The following is a 25,483-nucleotide window of genomic DNA, read 5'->3' as shown; positions in this document are numbered from 1 at the left end:
AAACAAACAAACAAACAAACAAACAAAAACATCAATTCCAAAAATCTGAAAGACAATTCAGTCAAAAAAGAATTTTCAAAGTTTAAAACAATAACTGCATGATATACAGTTTAAAACTTAAACATGTTATATAAATCACAAGCAGCATTAATGAAAGTCAAGTATCTGTGCATACCCAATAGTGTCAAGAGTGCAACATTTGATGTTTTGCCCCCCAGCATGAAAAAAAACTTTTATCAGTATATGATTCTCTGATTTTTATTTTAGAAAATAAAGACACAAAAAACATTTTTACCAAATAGATTTATCAATAACAGGATCTGTCTGTGTTTCAGATCTATATTTCTATGGTCAGAAGTGCAACACATTTTTTTTTTAAGATTTAAGTTATATGGTGAAAAGACTTCTGTTCATGTTAAGAATATTCTTTAATTAATAATGATCTATTTGAATAATTTAGTACTAACATATTGACAGTTTTATTATTAAAATCCTTCTCTCTTTCAATTTATCAATTCAGATGTGTTTTTTATCCTTTCTTTGATTTTTTACAAATGTAAAAAATGAACACACTGAAAAATTGTTATAAAATTAAAGTAATTTCACCTCAACTTCACTGAAACAACGGAACAGGTTCTGATGTAATTTTCGCTAAACAATTCTACTCTAAAGACTCTCATGTTCTTGGTCAGGAGTGCAACAAATATTTTTGAATTATTGCTGATCAAATATGAATAAAAATAAAGAAAAACAAATGATGAGTAGAATGGTTCTGGTTGACCTCAGTTGATCCCAGAGTTTGTCCTGTGAAGCAAAATATACTATAAAATATATTTTATATTTTAAATACATATTTTAGCTAGTTTTTTGACATAAATAAGGAATGATTCAAGATATAAAGCCAAGTTTAAATACTTCCATGTGTTTTCATTATAAAGTATTGGAATATAAATAATGCACAATTTCGTTACCACTTGATGTTTCCCACACTGTATAAATTTTTGTGTTCTATGGTTTTAATTTTTAATTATACTGCAGTCAGGAGTGCAACAAAACTGTTTAATAATTACCAATGATCATCATCTATCTTAACTAAAAAATAAATTAAAAAAAAAAGTTTGATACTATTTGATGTTCAAAACATTATGTCTATCAACTAATTACAGACATTTTACAGTCAATTCAGAGGAAAGTTTTCATCATTTATCACATATTTTTAAATACAATGAATGTATATTTCTTATTACAGATAATCATCTTCTGAAGTCTTGAAAATATGAAAAACTTGCCGTTAGTGATAAAAAATGTCAAAACGACGAACTGATTACAACTAAGAATGTGTTATGATTTTAAAAACAATGTTAGACAAAATACCTACCAGATGTCAGGAGTGCAACATAATAATGTAAAATAGGGTCATTTCAAAATCTAGTATTTTTTTTTAAAGAAAACTAGTACATCAAAATTCTTTTTTTAAGATTTAAAGAATTGACTTAAGTGGACAAAAAGTGATTTCTAGGGAATTTTATTGTTTCATATTTCTTTCATATTAAAACCTTTCAAACCAGAATTGAAACAATAATGTAAAATGTAACAATCAAAAAGCCATTTTCCCCAAATATGCAAGAGAAGAAACTCAATCACTGTTTAGATCTGATCATTTATATCCCTGGTACCATTTTGAAGCATAAAAACTATAATTTCGTTTGATTATGTATTTTGGAAAGTCTTTCAGGATGCAGTGATAATTTCTTTTCTCGAGTCAAGTTTTACTAATAAAAGTTCTGAATTTTTTTTATTTAATTGTCTATTCTATTGCAACTTCAGAAATTTTAACAGGAAGGCATGTACGATTTGATAATATAGGTGAAAAAAATGTCATAGGTAGTTGACTTTTCAAAAAAAAAAAAATCAAAGTTTTAAACAACTTGTCAGGAATGTAAAAAAAAAAAAAAAAGATTTGTTAGAGACCTAATCAAAATTCTACATATATTCACACATGTTGCACCATGGTCGAGTATTAACTGAAAAAAAATACACATGACGATCTGACAATTAAAACCAAACATAACATTTTTTGTTTGCGTCAAGGGAGTTTTATTTCTATAAAAACCGTTTAAAAGGAGTCATACAACGAAACAGCTTAACTTTTACAGGCTATTACTTTGCATAGTTGGGTGGTATAGGGATACATTAATGATCCCAATCAATGGCGAAATTTATATTTTGTGATTTATTTTTCTGTTTGACATTTTTGTCTTTTTATTATTTTTTCTGAAAATTGAGTATAGGCACGAGCCTAAATTGCCTAATGGCAGCTACATGTACGACCCTGTGTGCGATAGCACAATACAATTTACTTTTGCCCCCCCCCCCCCCCAAAAAAAAAAACATAGTTATTCCTTTAATGAACGATACATATTTTTTTTTACCATAAGAGGTCCACGTTAAGATTTGATAAGTCACTGGCGCCATGCAAATATCAAATTACATGTATTTGAATACATGTAATAATCAATGGTTTTAAAAAAGTGATAGGAGCCGATTTTGTATGTCTGAGATCAATGAATAAATTGCGTTTGATCAAACTTCATCTTTCATGTTGCGATTTTTTTCACAACGTAGAAAGAACAAGATAATTTGGAAATACTTTGTCCAAGGTGATATGGCAAGGCCATGCAGAGTCAAAAAGGTTGTAAAAATACGCCTACTTTTCTAATAATTTGATGTCTGAACCCGACAGTGGACTCAAGTGTCACGACCTTCAAATTTAAAACTGTTTTTGAAGTAAACACAATTGGAGCTCTACTACATATATTATGAGAGCCATTTAGTTTTATTCATTTGAAGTAAGGATTCTAGCAATTTCTAAATGACCTTATCCTCTATTTTTTTTAATTCCTTAATTATCAGAAAGTGGCTCTATATTTCCAAATCTTTGCTTATGACAGCTTAGAGCAAAGGAACTGGGTTTCTGCTACGGAAGTTTATGTATGTCAGAGAAAGACACAACAGATGTCTGTGGGAAATACAGATGGCAGAAAATCCTCTGGGTAATACGACTAAAAACTGTTTTCCTGACACATTTTTAGGAGTTTCGGATCCAACTGTTAGAGTGTTGCAATCATTACATAATTGAATGAGGCGGATTTAGAAGCACCATACATGTATGACAAAACAAGTAAATTAAGATAATTGTTCATTGTTGCATAAATGTCTACATGTATTGTCTAATTACACTGTGAAAGGAGATATATCGTTTATATACACAATAATACAAAATACGTCTATTCATACCATGATTCCATTTCCAAGGGATCAAACCAAGTACAAGATGAGTCATATTTAATTCATAAGAGAAGTCCATCAGAACAATCTGACACTATATAAAATATCCTGTTCAATTACAATGGTACAATATCGTCCGTTTACATACAATATGATTGGCCATCTGTCCCTATAAATCACAAGAATATGGCATATACATCATTAGAATATTGCATAAAAAATACAAGTAATCGAATATATATGATTCACAAGTTTTTGCATACAAATAACAATCTTTTCTAATATTAATTATAATATTTCGAACATAAATCACTTTATTAAATATAATCACAAGTTATTGCATAAAATAAACCGGTTTTAGAATATGGAAAACAAAGAACTATATGCGTTAAAAGCATATTTTTGCCTCAATAAAAGGCAAATTTTGAAAATCTGTAGAAATGTACACAATTTTATATATTGAATAAAATTTTTTAATTGACAAAACTTATTATAGTTTGGAAGTAGATTGTCGTCAAGGCTTGTTTCTGGTACGTCACAAACTATTTGATTTTTCCGTTTTTAGTTTGCTTGTTTTGCATTTTGTTTTTGTTGTTGTTGTTGTTGTTTAACGACCCTCTCGGGATTTTTTTCACTCATATGGAGACGCCACCACTTGCTGGTGGAGAGCTGCAAATTTTGATCAATGTTCGGTACTTAGGGCCATTGAGCAGTGAGAGATCTTTTTCGTGCCAGCACCTACTGCGACACGGGACCTCGGTTTATACTGTCTCCACGTCCCACAGTGGGATTCGAACTCACGACGCAAGGATCAACTCCTTACTCCACGACTCTAGAGCAAACGCTCTAACCACTGCGCCACGCGGGCGACTGAATTTTCCGTTATTTTCAAGATAAAGGACAAAATGAACAAAATTTGTTCAATTCTGAGTATAGAATTTACTGAGCGCAAGATTGCTCAATAACAATATTCACATATTTGATTGATATGATAATTCCACCCATTATATCAAAAGATAGAGCTGGGGCAGACCTGCGCTCAATGACTTTTAATTAAAATATCGATGTAAAATATACTCTTTTCTCTCAAAATCATTGAAAATTTGAATTGATGTCATCTTTTCGACCTCATATCTAACATACGATATAATGGCTAATGAAAATAGGTAGTGCACTCAAGTCTATTCCCCTGGTTTAGAACACAATTATAGATTTCAAAATCAAAGGTTTATTTTGGGGGCAGATATTGGTCACTCCCGAATGCAGTCCTTTTTCAAATATAAATCACATGATTTCGCATAGCAATCACAAAATGATTGCATGTAAATATAACAAAAATCAAAACAAAACTACAAAACAAAAAAAAAAAACAAAACAAAACAAAACAAAAAACAAAATTGTTACAGTCTTTGAATATAAATGTATCAATTTTTCAAATATTAAACATAAAATTTTGCATATATGTACATCACAAGTTTATGTACACAGTTTATATGATTAACAATAATCGAATATGAATCACAAACTACAACAAGCGAATTCAAAGAATTGTGGTCCTTTCTTTCGGTGTCTTATTGGTTGGGATGTAATTATTTCAGGCATTTTATAACCAAGATGTCTATGTGTCATATCTTGTCTTTCTGTCATACAAAAAGATTTATATCTTGAATGAATAAAAGTACGGCCAAGATTAAAGTCTTTGAGAACTGCATCAAACTTCAAGATCAAGGGAGATCAAATATCATAATACATTCCAGAAGATCTTGTCACAAGTAATACACATATGATAAAATATGAAAGCCCTGTGTCTTCTGCTGCAAAAGAAACGACCAAATGTAAAATTATTAATACGTAGGTCAAACGTTTAGGTCAAGGTCATGAAGAAAACAAAGGTCCATTCTAAGAGGTGTAGTCGCAGATAATGTACATGTAAATATGAGAGCCCTATCTTCTCTCATCCAAAGGTTATTATCGACGTAAAAAATTTGGAAAAGTAGGTCAAACTTCAAGGTTACGGGGTCTAAAAATATAAAAGTTTGGTAAAAGTATTTTCACAGGTAATGCACATGTGGAAAAACTAGTATGAGCGCCCTATCTTTTCTCAATCAAAAGTTATGACCAAGGTTAAAGTTTTTGTGGCAGATAGAGAGACAAACAGACAGACGAATGATATTTATTGTTCCCTGCTTTTGCAAAATCGGGGTTGAATAAGTTTCATAGGAATATTAAGCGCTGAGTTATGATATTATATCAAATAAAAATTATTTGGAGAAGTAAATAATAATACAACTATAGACTCTTCAGGTGGTTAATATGGTTTGAAAAAAAAGATATTTTTATGAAGAATATCAAACCGTATTAAGTACCTAAAAAAATCCTTAGTCGTTTTGTTATATAGTCCGTTATTAAATAAATACATGGAACACATTGAAGATTGCGCGACGACAACCTTTTCATCAATTATCTTCTTTTGAAAAAAGATGAAAACATCCATGTTTTCGTAGAATATAATAAGACATTATTTCCCCTCGATATATTAAGATTATAATCTGGCAATAGGTTTGCAATACTTTTTTCCTGCCGAGATACACAGTTGACTCTAACTGCCGTATCCATTGTTTACAACGCCGACTGCGTTGCCGTTTGTGATGTCACAATCACCGTGGCAATGAACCTCCTGTGAATATGGCATCAAATCCGTTGATATATATAAGATAAGATATTATTTATTTCCCCCAAATTAATAGAGAGTTTGTATGATCAAATAATTAACTTATATAACAATAGAATACAAAAGAGAAAACATATTTATATATGTACAATTTTCTAATAGAACATTACAGGTTTCGACAATCTATGGCAAAAAGACTTTTGTTTTTATATACTGTTGAGGCAACGAATATCATAATACGCTTCCATTTTGTAAAAGATATTTTTTTTTTCAAAATTTGTGCCTTGAACACAAAACATTAACGATAAAAACTGTAAATCAGGATCTTGATCTTCAAACAAAACATACTCGTTTACATCAAGTATATCTAAAATGTCCTCAAAAATATTTTCGCTGTCGTCTAATAAGGTAAAACAACTTAAAATCAAGTGCATATTATAGTTACTTGTTAGCTTATTACAAAATTGACAAAATTTACAAACAATTTTCATCGATGAAACCTGAATCAAAAAATTGATTTGATTTGCTTGATCAAATTCACGCAAAAACCATTGTGACGTCACAACCGTAGATATAAAAACGATGTCCTATGAGGTATATATTAAGGAATCACTGTCTAGTTTGTTGGACATGCCAGTGCATCAACGATAGTTGGAAACGTGGGATAATTTGCATAACTGGCGAAGCCATTTTGGACTTCTGGAAATAGAGAGAAGTTGAGATGTTATGGAAGAGGTGGGATCAGGTGCCACGGAGGAGTAAGCATCCCCAGTCGACCAGTCACACCCACCATGTGCTTCTTGTTATGGTCTAGTAATATCCATGACAAAGCCAGTGTGAATAAAGACAAACCAATTTGTATGAAAGATGTCAGTCAGCATTCGACTTAACGACAAATCGTATTTGTGATCAAGTTTCTGAGTAAAACACGTTAATAAAAAATAATAATATTAATGAAAAAGCAATCGACCAAAACAACTCTTATTTGCTTTTTTGTCAAAAAAGTTGGTATCGCATTACGTATGGTAGTCTTCGGTCTGGTAGACATCTTCGTAAAGAGAGCAACGATGAGGTTCCTTATCTTCTTTGACCTTTTCTGCCGCAATCTGAATTTCTTCTGTGACTTCTTCAACTAAATGCTTGCGGAAGTGAAAAAAAAAGTTATAAGTTCTTATGCGTAGGTTTGCTACATATTTGTATATCTACATAATTTTAATAGGTAATTTGATTTCAGTATCGCCTTAATTTACCTTTAATTCCGTTTCGTCTGTCAAGTTTTCCTTTAAAATCCTCTCCTTAAAATTCTCTATAGGGTCCTGTGTTTGTTTCATGTGTTCTATTTCGTCTTTTTTCCTGTAACTTTATGAAATAGAGAGTATGGTAAGTATGAGACATATGATACGATTGAACTTAAACTTTAAAATCTCCAAAAAACATTGAATTATATGATTAATATATGTAATATATCTTGTCGAGACAAAGCTTCATCCTTTAACTTGTCAAAATGCAAAATCTCAGAAACCAAATCATTGAGATACATATTGCACCACTTCTGCTTTCACTATTTATTATTCATACGTGTCATACGTGTTATAAGACATTGTCTAAAAATCCAAATTATTTGTTGTCACATGTAAATCAGATACTACATTAAATTATACTCCTGCAAATTATCACCAATTATTTAATTTAATGCAATTTTAACAAACAATGACGTCAGGGATATAAGATTTTATCAAATTTTATTTATATTTGTTAATTTTTTTTATAAACTTTAAATGTTTGATAAATAAATAATCCAAACAATTTCATCTCTGCTCTATAAAGACTCCTCCAAAATATATTCTGCGCCAAAGGATGTGCTGAAATAAAGCAATCTTACTCAAGCCCTTCATCTTTTGCACTATGTCCATTGTATCTATACGACATTGTCTCCACTAGAATTGGGCCATTTTCTAAAGCGTATCTTTTGGCAAAAACAAAGGCTTCTCGGACAGCTAGAATGTCCATCCCATCAACCTATTATAGGAAAAGAAAAGAAAGAAACTTATATAATCGGATATATACATTTTTATGTATTGTTATTTAAATAAAATAAATGTGTTTTAATACATTATAAAAAATAATCACAAAAGAATTTACCCTCAGTCCGGGGATGTAGTCTCCTCTGGTATAAAATTCAGTGATGGCTGACACCCTCTCTGCTATTGTTGAAATACTGTATACATTATTGTCACAAAGGTAGATGCAAGGAAGGTTCCAAAGTTTTGCCATGTTAAAGGCTTCAAATATCTGGCCTTGATTGGCTGCACCTTCTCCATAGACAGATATAGACACATTGGGCTTCTTTTTATATTTCATTGCAAAGCCTACACCGGTTCCAAGAGGTACCTTTTCGAGAATAAAAAGAGCAAGGTTTACTTAGGGTGTATTTGGCCTTGTGAATTTGAAAAAATAACTGCTTAGTGTAAGTGGATAATGCATTAAATATCAGTTGGACGCTTGGTGTCTGCATATCTATTGAAAATGACATAATTTTCCCCATACCCTGAAAAGTCATTTAGGTTATTTGTCAATATTTCGTATAGAGCACTACCTTTGATCCAAAATATGAAATTACATAATGATAGAATTGTTTCGGAAGATTATAAAAACGTTTTATTTTTTTGCTTTGAGGGGAGTGCTCATATTTTAATTCTTTGCTGCAAAATTCAAGAACATCACAATTTCTCAAACCCTGTATTCCAATATCTGGAGTCTCAAAGAAAACATTATTATAGGAAATGAAAGAACTAAGCATCTACACTATATTGATATTAGAAATGGGACAGAGAGTGATAGTCCATTAATTGGTATAAGGAGAGTGCTATTTCATAAGGTGAACCTAGCTCTTTGCCTTGCATAAAATAAAAGCCTTTTCTCTTTCTTATGTGCTTTCCAGACAATCGTCGCTTGAGTGGAATCTATTATTCAAACGCACCTTTTATAAACAGTTCCTTATAAGATGTAGTCAGATTTGCACTGCATAAAGTGATAAGCAAATGATTTGTAGGCTAAGATGGCAAGACGCAAAAGAGAGTTAAAGTGTTTAATCTGAATGTAGAATAAATTTTAGGAAAGATCACAATGATTTATTTTTTTTAAATCAATTTGCTGAGTGCCTTTTATTGGTCTATCAGTGAATAGGAAGTTGACTTACGCTTACAAGCTTTTTTGTTGATACTGACCACAAGACGAAGAGGACGTTTTGGTAAACAAACATGCAAATTTTTGTTATGATTAGATGAAAATTGTTTTCTTACTAAAAGCATCTATTTACAAAGTCATGCTGATTTATTAAAAGCTGATACTGTAAACAGCATATTTAACTTGATGTGTCGATGTGACAACACAAATACCCCCCGTAACCATTTAAAATTTGCTTATTGAAAAATCCACACTGTGAAAATAACAATGGATTGTAATAAAACAAAAATTTTAAAAAAAAATCTGTATTGAAAACGGATGATCTAAATAGTGAACTAAAGAAATGAATTCTTAGTAATAAAAGAAATATCTACCGTGGCTCCTATTATTCCGTTGCCACCAAGCATGTTCCTCGAGTAAAGGTGCATGGCGCCACCTTTACCCTTACAGCGCCCAGTTGATTTCCCTGTGGAAAAAAAAAAACAATGGATGTGATGTTGATACATTTTCAGTGAAAAACGAGGGAATATCAGAAATTTCAGATATATTTTCAAGGTCAATTCTGATTCAAACATTTCTCAAACATAGGTAATAGACTACTAAGCTCACCTTGACGAATGTTATATGACCTTATCACTTGCATATAGGGTTTATGTTTCTCAGTTGATTCGATACGCAAGATCATGCTCCATGTGCGAACAATTTTCAAAACGAGGCATTTGACCAACAAGTCGATAAAACAAGGATATCAACAATCTCGTTTAAAATCATCATATCCTAAATCCTTTGGTCGATACAATGACCTTGTCAGCAAATACAATCTATCATTAAGTCTAGTTCTGACTGACGTATTTCATACTAATTGTAAGGCCATTATTTACACACTTGTTAAGAGCCATTCTCTGTAAGGACTTGAACTTTTATATAGGAGCTGCGGCACGCATAGTCTCAGAATTTCTCCAAACTCTCTATGATAAAAGTCTTTGATACCGTAAACTCAAATCAGGCAAAAATTGGTTGCTACGTGTCATGGTTACCATAGCAACATGTCCTAACGTTTGAAAAATGGCATTTTTCAACATGTTCAGAGTCCCCCAGTTAACGTTTGCAGCAAAGCAAACAAGTGGCAATGACTGTTTCTGAAAGTTGAAGGCCTGATGTCTTAAATGCATGATAAATGATTGCGCCAATGACAAAAGGGCCTTATGGCAATTTTTACACATTTTAAGTTTTTTCATGGATATTAATAGAGCAAGGTTAGAAGTTGCCAAATCTGAATTTTTATGGCCCTACGTCAACTCTAAGTAGGTTTTTTCTTCATTTATATCAATGATACTTTAACAGGTAAACAATGACGTCATTTTACTTTCGCACCAACGTCAAAAGTTTTCAGAGTGAACATGGCTTTCACTTTGCATTGTAATGTTACTACGGTAATAAATGTATGTTATTGAGCTTTTCCAGAAACATTTTTGAGTCATTGTCTCTTTTAATAATTGTATAATATGATAATAAATAGTTGTATTAACTATTATCCATCATGCAGTGATGTATAGAATTATGAGTGTTTGTTCGTTTGTTTGTTTTATATTTCACTATGCTGGAATGTCAGGAAAACCCAAGAAGCAAGCGGATGTGACCGGTCGGCAGGGGGTGCTCACTCCTCTTGGTTTAAGTAGGACTTACAGTTATTTGGGGTGGACCTGCTCCAAAAACTTTAACCTGGTCACTATTCTGGAAAATGTAGGTCGGATCCAGCATCCAAAGCAAGTCTGGTAGTATTTATCTCTAGATGCATCATCTGTGCAAGTTTAATAATAACAGGCCACATAATAGCCAAGGTTGGTCTAGAAGTGTCCATCTCTATATACATCACCCATGCTAATTTGGTTAAAGTATTGCTAAAATTCACTCATCTGATAGGTTAAATCCAGCATCCGAAGCAAGTTGGGAAGTGTACATCTTTAGATGCATCATATTTGAAAGTTTGGTCCAAGTAGGGCATTTAGTTACTTGGGAATGGACCTGCTCCAAAACCTTTAATCTGGTCACCGATGAGGAAAACGGCGGCAAGATTCGAAGCAAGTCCGGTAGTGTCCATCCCTAGATGCATCATCCATGCAAGTTTGGTCCTGGTAGGGCTTAAAGTTATTTGGGAATGGACTTGCTCCTAACAATTTAACCGTGACGCCGACGTCGGGGGTATAGCATAAGCTCATCTCGACTTCTTCGAGGTGAGCTTAAAATAGAATAATTGTACAATTAGAATTAATTTATCATTTTCCCTCTCACAATATTCATTTTTGTTATGTAACTTCTCACGTCATAACGGCTCTTACGTCTACTGACCACATCAGGTCTGAAAGGCGCTTAATTTATAATAATGTTGAATGGAATGAACATTACAGAAGAGAGAAAATTAGAGAATGTAAATATAATTATTGATTTTTTTTTAAATATCTGTCCGTGCTGACAAATTATCAAATTAACGCTATCGCGCGGTATTCAATTTGTCTGCAAGGCCAGATGCTGTTATACAACCCACGACATCCAAAAATGAATTGAAAAGCAAAAGTTTCTTTAACTATGCTTACCTAAAAATTCTGCCAGAATTTCCTCGACTGGTATCCCTCTAGCATAGGCCCAGCCATGAATACGGTATGTGCCAACTAATATGTCCTCTGATGTTATGGCTGCTTCTACTCCAGCTCGCACAGCTTCCTGTATCAGGGAATAGGATAAAATATACATGTATATAACAGATAGTGTTCTTCTTTTGAGCATATCGCCGGTAGCTAAATCAGTAGAGCGCACGCTCCGTGATCGGAAGGTCGTGTGTTCAAATCACGGCGGCGACTGACTGAAGTCGATAAAAAAATGGGTAGCAACTGTTCCTTTGCCAAGCGTTAGGCACTTTGAAGTAAAAGTTGCAGGGCCCTTCGGATGAGACCTTAAAAACCGAGGTCCCGTGTCACGGTAAGCGTTGGCACAATAAAGATCCCTCACTGCTCAATGGCCCTGAGTGCCGAGTAAAGGTCTAGATTTGAATCCTTTCACCGGTATATGGTGACGTCTCTACATGAGTGAAAAATTCTTGAACGGGACGTAAAACAACAAACAAACAATCAATTTTTTGAGCATATGCATCATGTTGACTAATTTAGGAATAATTAGAGATATTATAACAAGAAACAGATCAAACTTTAAATATAGTCAAATACATGGCATGTACACATAGTTAACATAAACACCACGAGTGGACATGGACAATACAAACGTAAACATACATAATAGGAGTAATTAAAATGTGAAACACACATTTAATTACAATTACTTGTTACAATAGTATCAGACCATTTACTTAAACTATGGTTTAATAAAGGAACATTATGGAAATGTTGAATAAGAAGGAATTTCTTTAAGACAGCTGAAATGTATTCAGGGAATATTTTAAAAGACTTTTGATAATCCATAAACAAAATCGGAATCCAAAATTCTTTTAAGAAGTACATTTAAAATATGTTAACTTAATCATACATATTTTAAGACAAGCAAGAATTATAGTTTTTTTTTTTTTTTTTTTTTTTTTTTTTTTTTTTTTTTCTTTTTTTTTTTTTGGAGATGATGGTGTTCATTTTTGTGTTTTACATTAGGGATACAGGACAATTTTACATTTGACGGAATCTGAATCAATCCCTATGAAGCACAATGACAGGAGAGTCAAGAAACCTGAACAACAGCAATAAAGATGGTATCGGGAAAATAGATGAAAATAAAGGTCATGCCAAAGTGGGACATCCATAGAAGTTTTTTTTTTATGAATGAAAAAGCTAAAACTTTTTGGAATACCTCAGAGGGTATTAAAAGAAAAGGAAGAATTTTTTTTTACCATTCCTGAACACAGATGAAGAAGTCCCCGAATATAGTTTTGATCAAACAATTTCTGTGCTGCATCTCCCGTCTCTCTCATTCCTGTCATCATCTTGAAATAACCGAGGGCATCCTTCCTCGTGAGGGTAAATCTAGTTGAAGGACCAGTGTCTAATCTATGTAATTGATAAGGCTGACCAAGAAAAAAAAATGACGAGGATTACACAATAAAGTTGAACCTCTTTTAGAGGGTCTTAAGGATAAATCAAAATTCAAAACAAAATATACTTAAAGCAAAATATTTACTTAAATATATAATTGATATGATGATAATATTATAGGGATTAATACCTCTATTTCAAAGACAGCTTCTTTGGCAAAACCTCGCCTTGAAAAACCTTGAACAAATATCTGCAAAAAGAAAGTGATAAAGTCATTGCAAAAACAATGATAATTTTAATAAATAAATATTTCAAAAAAAATAATAATAATAAATTTAAAAAAAAAATAACAAAAAAAAGTCATAGTCAAACACATTTTACAAATAAAAAATCTAATCTAGCAAGTATATCTTTGCTTTATTATTTTTACCTTAAAAAGGGTTAAATTGTCAAGAATACTCATCTGTATTTTAGATATTAAGATAAAAGACATACCCTCTGGAATGATTTTGCACATAGATACATGATTTCCACCTCTGCTGATATTTGTTGCTAAGTCATTGGTGTACAGTTCATATAACAGACGAGTGAATATGTAAATTAATGCTTGCATTTAGTGTACAAAACATTAACCCCCGTTTACTGTCAAAAAAGAAATAAAAGAGGAATAATTTAAACACACATTGAAAATAATATGGAGCGCCCTTTATATATTTGTTTGAATACTAGATGGATCATTAAATTCACATAGCTTCAAAAATTAAGGCCCAATCTGCAAAACGTTTCGACGCAAGTGGACAACTCAGAAAGTTCTATTTAAAATCAATCAAAATCTCATATGTTTATAATTTCTATGAAAACAGTACACATGCTACTCCATACTTGCAAAAACTTAATCCCACTCAATTACAATTTAAAAAAAATAGTTAAAAGAAATCAATGAAATATTATTTTTCAAATTCAAATCTGGTGAACACAAGAATTTTATGCTTAACACCATCATAGTGGGTATTTCTTATAACACTACAACATATATTTTAATGTTTTTACAAAAATTGTACCCCACAAATATAAAAAAAATCTTCAAAAGCCAAGGATTTTCGGTCCGCTTCACTCCCCACAAACCCCAAGCAGAATACACCATTAAAACTCTGGCCGACATAAACGGCATCTTCTAATTTGAACTCTGAGTTCCAGCCAATCGGGTAATAGTTTTCATATTATAGTTCGGTATCCATTGTAAATAAAGATGTACACGAAAGCACAAATTGAAAAGCTACAGGAAGTAATTAAAGGTTTATCAGACGAAGATGGATATGAAGGGAGAAGATAATGTATATGTGTATAGAAGAACACGGAGTAACAAAATATTTATAGGTGATTGTTCGTCACTTGTTTTATTACATGACGTAATGCACCATGAAAGCAGGCTTCTCATTGGTTCCGAGGATCTAGCTTGGAAAAAAACAACAACGTATCAGCTAACGTTTTGGTGGTGTATTCTGCCAAGGGTTTGTTGGGAGCGGACTGAAAAACCTTACCATGCGATGATTACATAAAATGAAAACGTATACTTTGATATAATTTATTTCATTCCATTTTCAACAGTGAAATACTAAAATATCCATTAAATAAAATTGATACGATCCTTCGGATGAAACCGTTTAAACCGAGGCCCCGTGACGCAGTAGATACTGGCAAGAAAAAGATTACAATGGAAAGAAACGATTTTTAAAAGTATGAAATTATGATGAATGAAGGAATGATTTCATTATGTTTTCATATACAGAATTGATACATTTAGTTCAGTTGTATTTGTAGCCTGAAATGTAATGTTGATTCATCCGATATATGAGACACCTAATTATGGTCACATTTGTTAGAGCTTATTCTCTCATACAAAACAAAACATTTGTTCTATCTCCTAAATAGCTATGGTTGAACTCCTGTCATGTACGGGGTTGCATGGCGTTAACCCTTATAGAATTATGAAATATGGCCCAAAAGAAATTCTGTTCATTTTAAGTTGGAAAGTACGTTATACTATATGCAAGATCATGTGGAAGGTCAAGATAAACAATAGTAGACATAGTTTAATTGCTCACCAATTTGTTTTAGTGTATTAAGTTTGTATTAAAAAACTTGGTATCAATTGAAAATAAAGGGGAAAAAGCTAAGAAAAAGGGTTAGAAAAGCTCCAATTAAAATAGGATAAGCCAAGATTTAATTTGGAGAAGCCAAGAATAAAATTAACATTACCAACTTAAAGTTGGAATTACCAACTTTAGAGTTGGAAAAGACTTAAAAATTACAACTTAAAAGTTGAAAAAAACCAAGGTTAAAGTTGGCATTACCAACTTTAAAGTTGGAATTTGTTGGAAAAGCCATTGTAAAGTTGGAATTCCTAAATTTTAAAGGTGCATAGACAGAGATTTGAAGTTTATATTTTCTCAAATTTTCTATATAATATCACAACTTATATGTCGCTATAGAATTTCACACGAAAATAAAATTAAAAACTTATTTGATCTGGAAATTATTGAAACTACGAATTTCGGGAGGCGTTTGATTAACACATCCTTGCACTTTCACAATTTTTAACTTTATCCTTAATACTTAAGAAAAGTAGCAATTTTGTTGTGTATTAATGAATAATATTACATCTATAATCCAGAAAATTCAGAGTAAAAATGTGCGAAAGCAAAACCCACTCACTTAAGTTTTGTCAGCCCGTGCTCAGTATTGTGTAGTTGTGTACAGAGTTTAACAAATTGAATACACCCGTGAAACGTAAACTGTTTTTGTAAACAGGGCACGAGCTCTGTTGTTGTTAATGTTTAGGTTTCACCGGGTGTGTTCAATTGTTAAACTCTGCACACACCACTGAGCACGGACTGACAATATACTGGTGATAGGATTTTGCTTTCTACATTTCTACTCTGAAATTTCTGCATTATAGTTTTAATATTTTTCAGTAGTAAACAACAAAATTGCTACTTTTCTAAAGTAACAAGGATAAAGTTAAAATTTGTGAAAGTGCAAGGATGTGTCTATCAAACGCATCCAGAAATTTGAAGTTTCAATAACTTCCAGATAAAATAAGATTTTTATCAAATTTTCGTATGAAATGCTATAGCAACATATAAGACATGAAATTATACAGAAAAATTGAGTAAATATTAACTTCAAATCTGTGTTTAAGCACCTTTAATAATATTACACAGCAGTAATACGCGTCTGAGGATATCAAGTCGATGACAGATACATTTTCTTTCTAAAGGCAGCGAGGAAGAGAACTGTCAGTAAAGTCGTGGTTGAATTATCTGAATTTTATTACAATTCTTTTAATCTTATTTTTTATTTCTTAAAACATGAAAAGAAAAGATTAAAGGTGCATAGACACAGATTTGAAGCTTATATTTTCTCAAATTTTCTGTATAATATCACAACTTATATGTTGCTATAGAATTTCACACGAAAATAAAATTAACAAGAGGCCCATGGGCCACATCGCTCACCTGAGCACATTGGCTAGGCAAAAGCACAAATCACTTCAGTATTGAAAAGATTACCTGGGGTGGGGGAGGGGGGCTTGAATTGTAAACTACCTGATGATGCTTCCATGTCAATATAACAAATGGCTTTATTGTACTTGAGAAGATTTTAAAAAAAATTTCCCATATATTCCTTTGTAAAAATTTGATCCTCCATTGTGGCTCCTCCCTATCCCAGGGGTCATCATTTGAACTTGAATCTACACTACCTGAGGATGCTTCCATATCAATATGACTAAACATAGCTTTCCTGTTCTTGAGAAGAAATATTTTTTCTATATGTTCTTATGTAAAACTTTCGATCCCCCAATGGGCCCCATCCAACCCCTGGGGGTCATCATTGAACAAAATTGAATATACACTACCTGAGGATGCTTCCATATCAAAATGACTAATCATGGTTTGCAGTTCTTCAGAAGGATATTTTCCTATATATTTCTATTTAAGACTTTGATCCTCCATTGTGGCCCCATCCTACCTATGGGGGTCATGATTTGAACAAAATAGAATCTACATTACCTGAGGATGCTTCCACATAAATATGATCAATCAAGGCTTTGCTGTTCCTGAGAAGAAGACTTTTAAAATTTTTCCTATACATTTCTATGTAAAACTTTGATCCTCCATTGTGGCCCCATCCTACCCATGGGGGTCATGATTTGAACAAAATAGAATCTACACTACCTGAGGATGCTTCCACATAAATATGATCAATCAAGGCTTTGCTGTTCCTGAGAAGAAGACTTTTAAAATTTTTCCTATACATTTCTATGTAAAACTTTGATCCTCCATTGTGGCCCCGCCCTACCCCCGGGGGTCATGATTTGAATAAATTTGAATCTACACTACCTGTGGATGTTTCCATATAAATATGAACAATCTGGGCTTTGCTGTTCCTGAGAAGAAGATTTTTCCTATATATTTCTATGTACAACTTTGATAGTCCATTGCGGCCCTGCCCTACCCCCGGTGGTCATGATTTGAACAAACTTGAATCTACACTACCTGAGGATGCTTCCATATAAATATGACTCATCATGGCTTTGCTGTTCTTGAGAAGAAGATTTTTAAAGATTTTTCCTATATATATATTTCTATATAAAACTTTGATACTCCATTGTGGCCACACCCTACCCCCGGGGGTCATGATTTGAACAAACTTGAATCTACACTACCTGAGGATGCTTCCATATAAATATGACTCATCATGACTTTGTTGTTCTTGAGAAGATGATTTTTAAAGATTTTTCCTATATATTTCTATGTAAAACTTTGATCCTCCATTGTGGCCACGCTCTACCCCCGGGGGTCATAGTTTGTACAAACTTGAATCTACACTACCTGAGGATGCTTCCATATAAATATGACTCATCATGGCTTTGCTGTTCTTGAGAAGAAGATTTTTAAAGATTTTTCCAATACATTTCTATGTAAAACTTTGATCCTCCATTGTGGCCACGCCCTACCCCCGGGGGTCATGGTTTCAACAAACTTGAATCTACACTACCTGAGCATGCTTCCATATAAATATGACTCATCATGACTTTGCTGTTCTTGAGAAAAAGATTTTTAAAGATTTTTCCTATATATTTCTATGTAAAACTTTGATCCTCCATTATGGCCATGCCCTACCCCCGGGGGTCATGGTTTCAACAAATTTGAATCTACACTACCTGAGGATGCTTCCATATAAATATGACTCATCATGGCTTTGTTGTTCTTGAGAAGAAGATTTTTAAAGATTTTTCCTATATATTTCTATGTAAAACTTTGATCCTCCATTGTGGCCACGCTCTACCCCCGGGGGTCATAGTTTGTACAAACTTGAATCTACACTACCTGAGGATGCTTCCATATAAATATGACTCATCATGGCTTTGCTGTTCTTGAGAAGAAGATTTTTAAAGATTTTTCCTATATATTTCTATGTAAAACTTTGATCCTCCATTGTGGCCCCGCCCTACCCCCGGGGGTCATGGTTTCAACAAACTTGAATCTACACTACCTGAGGATGCTTCCACATAAATATGATCAATCAAGGCTTTGCTGTTCCTGAGAAGAAGACTTTTAAAATTTTTCCTATACATTTCTATGTAAAACTTTGATCCTCCATTGTGGCCCCGCCCTACCCCCGGGGGTCATGATTTGAATAAATTTGAATCTACACTACCTGTGGATGTTTCCATATAAATATGAACAATCTGGGCTTTGCTGTTCCTGAGAAGAAGATTTTTCCTATATATTTCTATGTACAACTTTGATAGTCCATTGCGGCCCTGCCCTACCCCCGGTGGTCATGATTTGAACAAACTTGAATCTACACTACCTGAGGATGCTTCCATATAAATATGACTCATCATGGCTTTGCTGTTCTTGAGAAGAAGATTTTTAAAGATTTTTCCTATATATATATTTCTATATAAAACTTTGATACTCCATTGTGGCCACACCCTACCCCCGGGGGTCATGATTTGAACAAACTTGAATCTACACTACCTGAGGATGCTTCCATATAAATATGACTCATCATGACTTTGTTGTTCTTGAGAAGATGATTTTTAAAGATTTTTCCTATATATTTCTATGTAAAACTTTGATCCTCCATTGTGGCCACGCTCTACCCCCGGGGGTCATAGTTTGTACAAACTTGAATCTACACTACCTGAGGATGCTTCCATATAAATATGACTCATCATGGCTTTGCTGTTCTTGAGAAGAAGATTTTTAAAGATTTTTCCAATACATTTCTATGTAAAACTTTGATCCTCCATTGTGGCCACGCCCTACCCCCGGGGGTCATGGTTTCAACAAACTTGAATCTACACTACCTGAGGATGCTTCCATATAAATATGACTCATCATGACTTTGCTGTTCTTGAGAAAAAGATTTTTAAAGATTTTTCCTATATATTTCTATGTAAAACTTTGATCCTCCATTATGGCCATGCCCTACCCCCGGGGGTCATGGTTTCAACAAACTTGAATCTACACTACCTGAGGATGCTTCCATATAAATATGACTCATCATGGCTTTGCTGTTCTTGAGAAGAAGATTTTTAAAGATTTTTCCTATATATTTCTATGTAAAACTTTGATCCTCCATTGTGGCCACGCCCTACCCCTGGGGGTCATGGTTTCAACAAACTTGAATCTACACTACCTGAGGATGCTTCCATATAAATATGACTCATCATGGCTTTGCTGTTCTTGAGAAGAAGATTTTTAAAGATTTTTCCTATATATTTCTATGTAAAACTTTGATCCTCCATTGTGGCCCCGCCCTACCCCCGGGGGTCATGGTTTCAACAAACTTGAATCTACACTACCTGAGGATGCTTCCACATAAATATGATCAATCAAGGCTTTGCTGTTCCTGAGAAGAAGACTTTTAAAATTTTTCCTATACATTTCTATGTAAAACTTTGATCCTCCATTGTGGCCCCGCCCTACCCCCGGGGGTCATGATTTGAATAAATTTGAATCTACACTACCTGTGGATGTTTCCATATAAATATGAACAATCTGGGCTTTGCTGTTCCTGAGAAGAAGATTTTTCCTATATATTTCTATGTACAACTTTGATAGTCCATTGCGGCCCTGCCCTACCCCCGGTGGTCATGATTTGAACAAACTTGAATCTACACTACCTGAGGATGCTTCCATATAAATATGACTCATCATGGCTTTGCTGTTCTTGAGAAGAAGATTTTTAAAGATTTTTCCTATATATATATTTCTATATAAAACTTTGATACTCCATTGTGGCCACACCCTACCCCCGGGGGTCATGATTTGAACAAACTTGAATCTACACTACCTGAGGATGCTTCCATATAAATATGACTCATCATGACTTTGTTGTTCTTGAGAAGATGATTTTTAAAGATTTTTCCTATATATTTCTATGTAAAACTTTGATCCTCCATTGTGGCCACGCTCTACCCCCGGGGGTCATAGTTTGTACAAACTTGAATCTACACTACCTGAGGATGCTTCCATATAAATATGACTCATCATGGCTTTGCTGTTCTTGAGAAGAAGATTTTTAAAGATTTTTCCAATACATTTCTATGTAAAACTTTGATCCTCCATTGTGGCCACGCCCTACCCCCGGGGGTCATGGTTTCAACAAACTTGAATCTACACTACCTGAGGATGCTTCCATATAAATATGACTCATCATGACTTTGCTGTTCTTGAGAAAAAGATTTTTAAAGATTTTTCCTATATATTTCTATGTAAAACTTTGATCCTCCATTATGGCCATGCCCTACCCCCGGGGGTCATGGTTTCAACAAACTTGAATCTACACTACCTGAGGATGCTTCCATATAAATATGACTCATCATGGCTTTGCTGTTCTTGAGAAGAAGATTTTTAAAGATTTTTCCTATATATTTCTATGTAAAACTTTGATCCTCCATTGTGGCCACGCCCTACCCCTGGGGGTCATGGTTTCAACAAACTTGAATCTACACTACCTGAGGATGCTTCCATATAAATATGACTCATCATGGCTTTGCTGTTCTTGAGAAGAAGATTTTTAAAGATTTTTCCTATATATTTCTATGTAAAACTTTGATCCTCCATTGTGGCCCCGCCCTACCCCCGGGGGTCATGGTTTCAACAAACTTGAATCTACACTACCTGAGGATGCTTCCACATAAATATGATCAATCAAGGCTTTGCTGTTCCTGAGAAGAAGACTTTTAAAATTTTTCCTATACATTTCTATGTAAAACTTTGATCCTCCATTGTGGCCCCGCCCTACCCCCGGGGGTCATGATTTGAATAAATTTGAATCTACACTACCTGTGGATGTTTCCATATAAATATGAACAATCTGGGCTTTGCTGTTCCTGAGAAGAAGATTTTTCCTATATATTTCTATGTACAACTTTGATAGTCCATTGCGGCCCTGCCCTACCCCCGGTGGTCATGATTTGAACAAACTTGAATCTACACTACCTGAGGATGCTTCCATATAAATATGACTCATCATGGCTTTGCTGTTCTTGAGAAGAAGATTTTTAAAGATTTTTCCTATATATATATTTCTATATAAAACTTTGATACTCCATTGTGGCCACACCCTACCCCCGGGGGTCATGATTTGAACAAACTTGAATCTACACTACCTGAGGATGCTTCCATATAAATATGACTCATCATGACTTTGTTGTTCTTGAGAAGATGATTTTTAAAGATTTTTCCTATATATTTCTATGTAAAACTTTGATCCTCCATTGTGGCCACGCTCTACCCCCGGGGGTCATAGTTTGTACAAACTTGAATCTACACTACCTGAGGATGCTTCCATATAAATATGACTCATCATGGCTTTGCTGTTCTTGAGAAGAAGATTTTTAAAGATTTTTCCAATACATTTCTATGTAAAACTTTGATCCTCCATTGTGGCCACGCCCTACCCCCGGGGGTCATGGTTTCAACAAACTTGAATCTACACTACCTGAGGATGCTTCCATATAAATATGACTCATCATGACTTTGCTGTTCTTGAGAAAAAGATTTTTAAAGATTTTTCCTATATATTTCTATGTAAAACTTTGATCCTCCATTATGGCCATGCCCTACCCCCGGGGGTCATGGTTTCAACAAACTTGAATCTACACTACCTGAGGATGCTTCCATATAAATATGACTCATCATGGCTTTGCTGTTCTTGAGAAGAAGATTTTTAAAGATTTTTCCTATATATTTCTATGTAAAAATTTGATCCTCCATTGTGGCCACGCCCTACCCCTGGGGGTCATGGTTTCAACAAACTTGAATCTACACTACCTGAGGATGCTTCCATATAAATATGACTCATCATGGCTTTGCTGTTCTTGAGAAGAAGATTTTTAAAGATTTTTCCTATATATTTCTATGTAAAACTTTGATCCTCCATTGTGGCCACGCCCTACCCCCGGGGGTCATGGTTTCAACAAACTTGAATCTACACTACCTGAGGATGCTTCCATATAAATATGACTCATCATGGCTTTGCTGTTCTTGAGAAGAAGATTTTTAAAGATTTTTCCTATATATTTCTATGTAAAACTTTGATCCTCCATTGTGGCCCCGCCCTACCCCCGGGGGTCATGGTTTCAACAAACTTGAATCTACACTACCTGAGGATGCTTCCATATAAATATGACTCATCATGGCTTTGCTGTTCTTGAGAAGAAGATTTTTAAAGATTTTTCCTATATATTTCTATGTAAAACTTTGATCCTCCATTGTGGCCATGCCCTACCCCCAGGGGTCATGATTTGAAGAAACTTGAATCTACACTACCTGAGGATGCTTCCACATGAGTTTCATCTTTCCTGGCCCTATGGTTCTGGAGAAGAAGATTTTTAAATGTTGCCATTATTTTTTCACTAATTCCTAATTATCTCCCCTTGATAGAGGGTGTGGCCCTTCATTTGAACAAACTTGAATCTCCTTTACCCAAGGATACTTTGTGGCAAGTTTGGTTGAAATTGGCCCAGTGGTTCTTGAGAAGAAGTCGAAAATGTGAAAAGTTTACAGACAGACAGACAGACAGACGGACAGACAGACAGACGGACAGTCTAACGGACGCCGGACAAAATGTGATCAGAAAAGCTCACTTGAGCTTTCAGCTCAGGTGAGCTAAAAACTTATTCAATCTGGAAATTTTTGAAACTACGAATTTCGGAGGCGTTTGATTAACACATCCTTGCACTTTTACAATTTTTAACTTTATCCTTAATACTTAAGAAAAGTAGCAATTTTGTTGTGTATTAATGAATAATATTACATCTATAATCCAGAAAATTCAGAGTAAAAATGTGCGAAAGCAAAACCCACTCACTAAGTATTGTCAGCCCGTGCTCAGTGTTGTGTAGTGGTGTACAGAGTTTAACAAATTGAATACACCCGTGAAACGTAAACTGTTTTTGTAAACAGGGCACGAGCTCTGTTGTTGTTAACGTTTAGGTTTCACCGGGTGTGTTCAATTGTTAAACTCTGCACACACCACTGAGCACGGACTGACAATATACTGGTGATAGGATTTTGCTCTCTACATTTCTACTCTGAAATTTCTGCATTATAGTTTAATATTTTTCATTAATAAACAACAAAATTGCTACTTTTCTAAAGTAACAAGTAACAAGTTAAAATTTGTGAAAGTGCAAGGATGTGTCTATCAAACGCGTCCAGAAATTCTAAGTTTCAAAATAAGATTTTTATCAAATTTTCGTATGAAATGCTATAGCAACATATAAGTCATTAAATTATACAGAATATTTGAGTAAATATTAACTTCAAATCTGTGTCTAAGCACATTTAAAACACATCTGGATTGATTAAGTTGAAAAAAAGGAACAAATTTCAATAATAAAACATTCATGAATTTAGTTTTAAATTTTTCAGATAGATGCTTATTAATCAAATAATACTTATTAGTATGATTAGAAGCCACTTCATCATTGGATTAGGATCTATTAAAAATGGTTTTGCACTCCTGACTGTGGAAATATGGATCTGAAACACAGACGGATCCTCTAAATAACAGATTTATTTCGTAAAAATATTCCTAGTGTCTTTTTTTCAGAGTAGAAAGCAGACATTTATTTACTTATAAAATTGCCAAAAAAGAAAGCAAGAATTTATAGAGTTATAAAAGTTTTTCCAAGTTGGGGAGCAAAGGTTCAAGTGTTGTACTCCTTACTCAGATACTTGACTTTCATTAATGCTGCTTGTGATTTACATAACATTTTAATCCTTTAAATGGTATATCAGTTATTGTTTTACACTTTGAAAATTCTTTCTTTTTATTTGTCTTATGACGTCAATAAAACATTTGGCAGACATTTAGCCAGTATTAAAAGATCATAGCCAGTATCATAGCCATAGAAATTTATTCAGATAACCTGAATTTTTAATGCAGCTTGATAATTGTGTCCGGTCAGTCATTTTCTTTTTAATTCACCCACATCTTTCTATCTAAATTAGATTTAAGTGATAAACTGCATGGAAAATCGACGTAGGAACAATAAAACTTGCCATAGATTACAAACTTGCACCAAAACGTCAACTTCCTTTTGGTCTACTCAACGATACCATAGACGTTAACATCTTAAATGTAACTATATATCAATGTTTAGGTAAGGATGTATTTTTTTTATTTCATCTCCACTGTTGTTGTGTAAAAGAAAAATCTTCAAAATGGTTTTGATAACCAGAAGATGACTTTAATTAATCCATAGTCACAACTGTAATCATATACCCATATCATCTACATACGGAATTATATTAATAAATATATATATCCTTACTTAAGTAGCAATATACCCTTATCACCTACATATAGGGTTTATGTTTCTCAGTTGATTCGATACGCAAGAGCATGCTCTGCGTACGAATAAATTCTAATACGAGGTAAGCTACTGACAAACAAGTTGATGAAACAAGAATGACAACAGTCTCGTATAAAGTCATCATTTTGCAAGTTCTGTGGTCGATAAAATGACCTTGTCAGCAAATACAATCTATCATTAAGTCAAATATGCAGACTGACGTATTTCATACCAATTGTTAGACCATTCTTTACATACTTAATTGTCTACGGATTTTTCCGTTTTTCTCGATCATGACAAGGAGCACTTTCCGGGTGTGACCGATCAGCAGGGGATGCTCACTCCTCCATGGCACCTGATCCCACCTCTGATGGTTTTAGAGGTCCTGATGTTTGCTCTGCTCCTAATCTGAATTGTCTGAAT

The 25,483-nt window shown here is 33.7% G+C and overlaps 1 protein-coding gene across 1 annotated transcript; it reads right to left on the bottom strand.

Moving 5' to 3' along the window:
- Window positions 1–6,975: 6,975 nt before the first annotated feature.
- LOC133193993 (pyruvate dehydrogenase E1 component subunit alpha, somatic form, mitochondrial-like) lies at window positions 6,976–13,701 on the bottom strand. The gene is made up of 9 exons (XM_061329904.1): window positions 13,672–13,701; window positions 13,367–13,426; window positions 13,035–13,208; window positions 11,740–11,866; window positions 9,520–9,611; window positions 8,102–8,350; window positions 7,842–7,978; window positions 7,210–7,318; window positions 6,976–7,098 (listed from the first exon to the last, which is right to left on the bottom strand). Exons 1-9 carry the CDS (start codon window positions 13,699–13,701, stop codon window positions 6,976–6,978), a joined length of 1,101 nt encoding a protein of 366 aa, XP_061185888.1.
- Between the last annotated feature and the right edge of the window lie 11,782 nt (window positions 13,702–25,483).

The sequence above is a fragment of the Saccostrea echinata genome, unplaced genomic scaffold, assembly GCF_033153115.1.
Source record: "Saccostrea echinata isolate AGI-Se365-2 ecotype Australia unplaced genomic scaffold, CSIRO_AGI_Sech_v1 ptg000028l, whole genome shotgun sequence".
NCBI lineage: Eukaryota > Metazoa > Mollusca > Bivalvia > Ostreida > Ostreidae > Saccostrea > Saccostrea echinata.
This window is presented reverse-complemented; position numbering and strand designations above follow the sequence as displayed.

Excerpts from the sequence above, each read along its gene's own strand:
- LOC133193993 (XM_061329904.1), bottom strand. The coding sequence starts at position 13,701 with ATGTATCTATGTGCAAAATCATTCCAGAGG. Across the intron at positions 13,427-13,671 it reads GTGCAAAATCATTCCAGAGG|ATATTTGTTCAAGGTTTTTC; the intron begins GTATGTCTTTTA and ends TTCTTTTTGCAG. Across the intron at positions 7,099-7,209 it reads CAGACGAAACGGAATTAAAG|CATTTAGTTGAAGAAGTCAC; the intron begins GTAAATTAAGGC and ends CACTTCCGCAAG.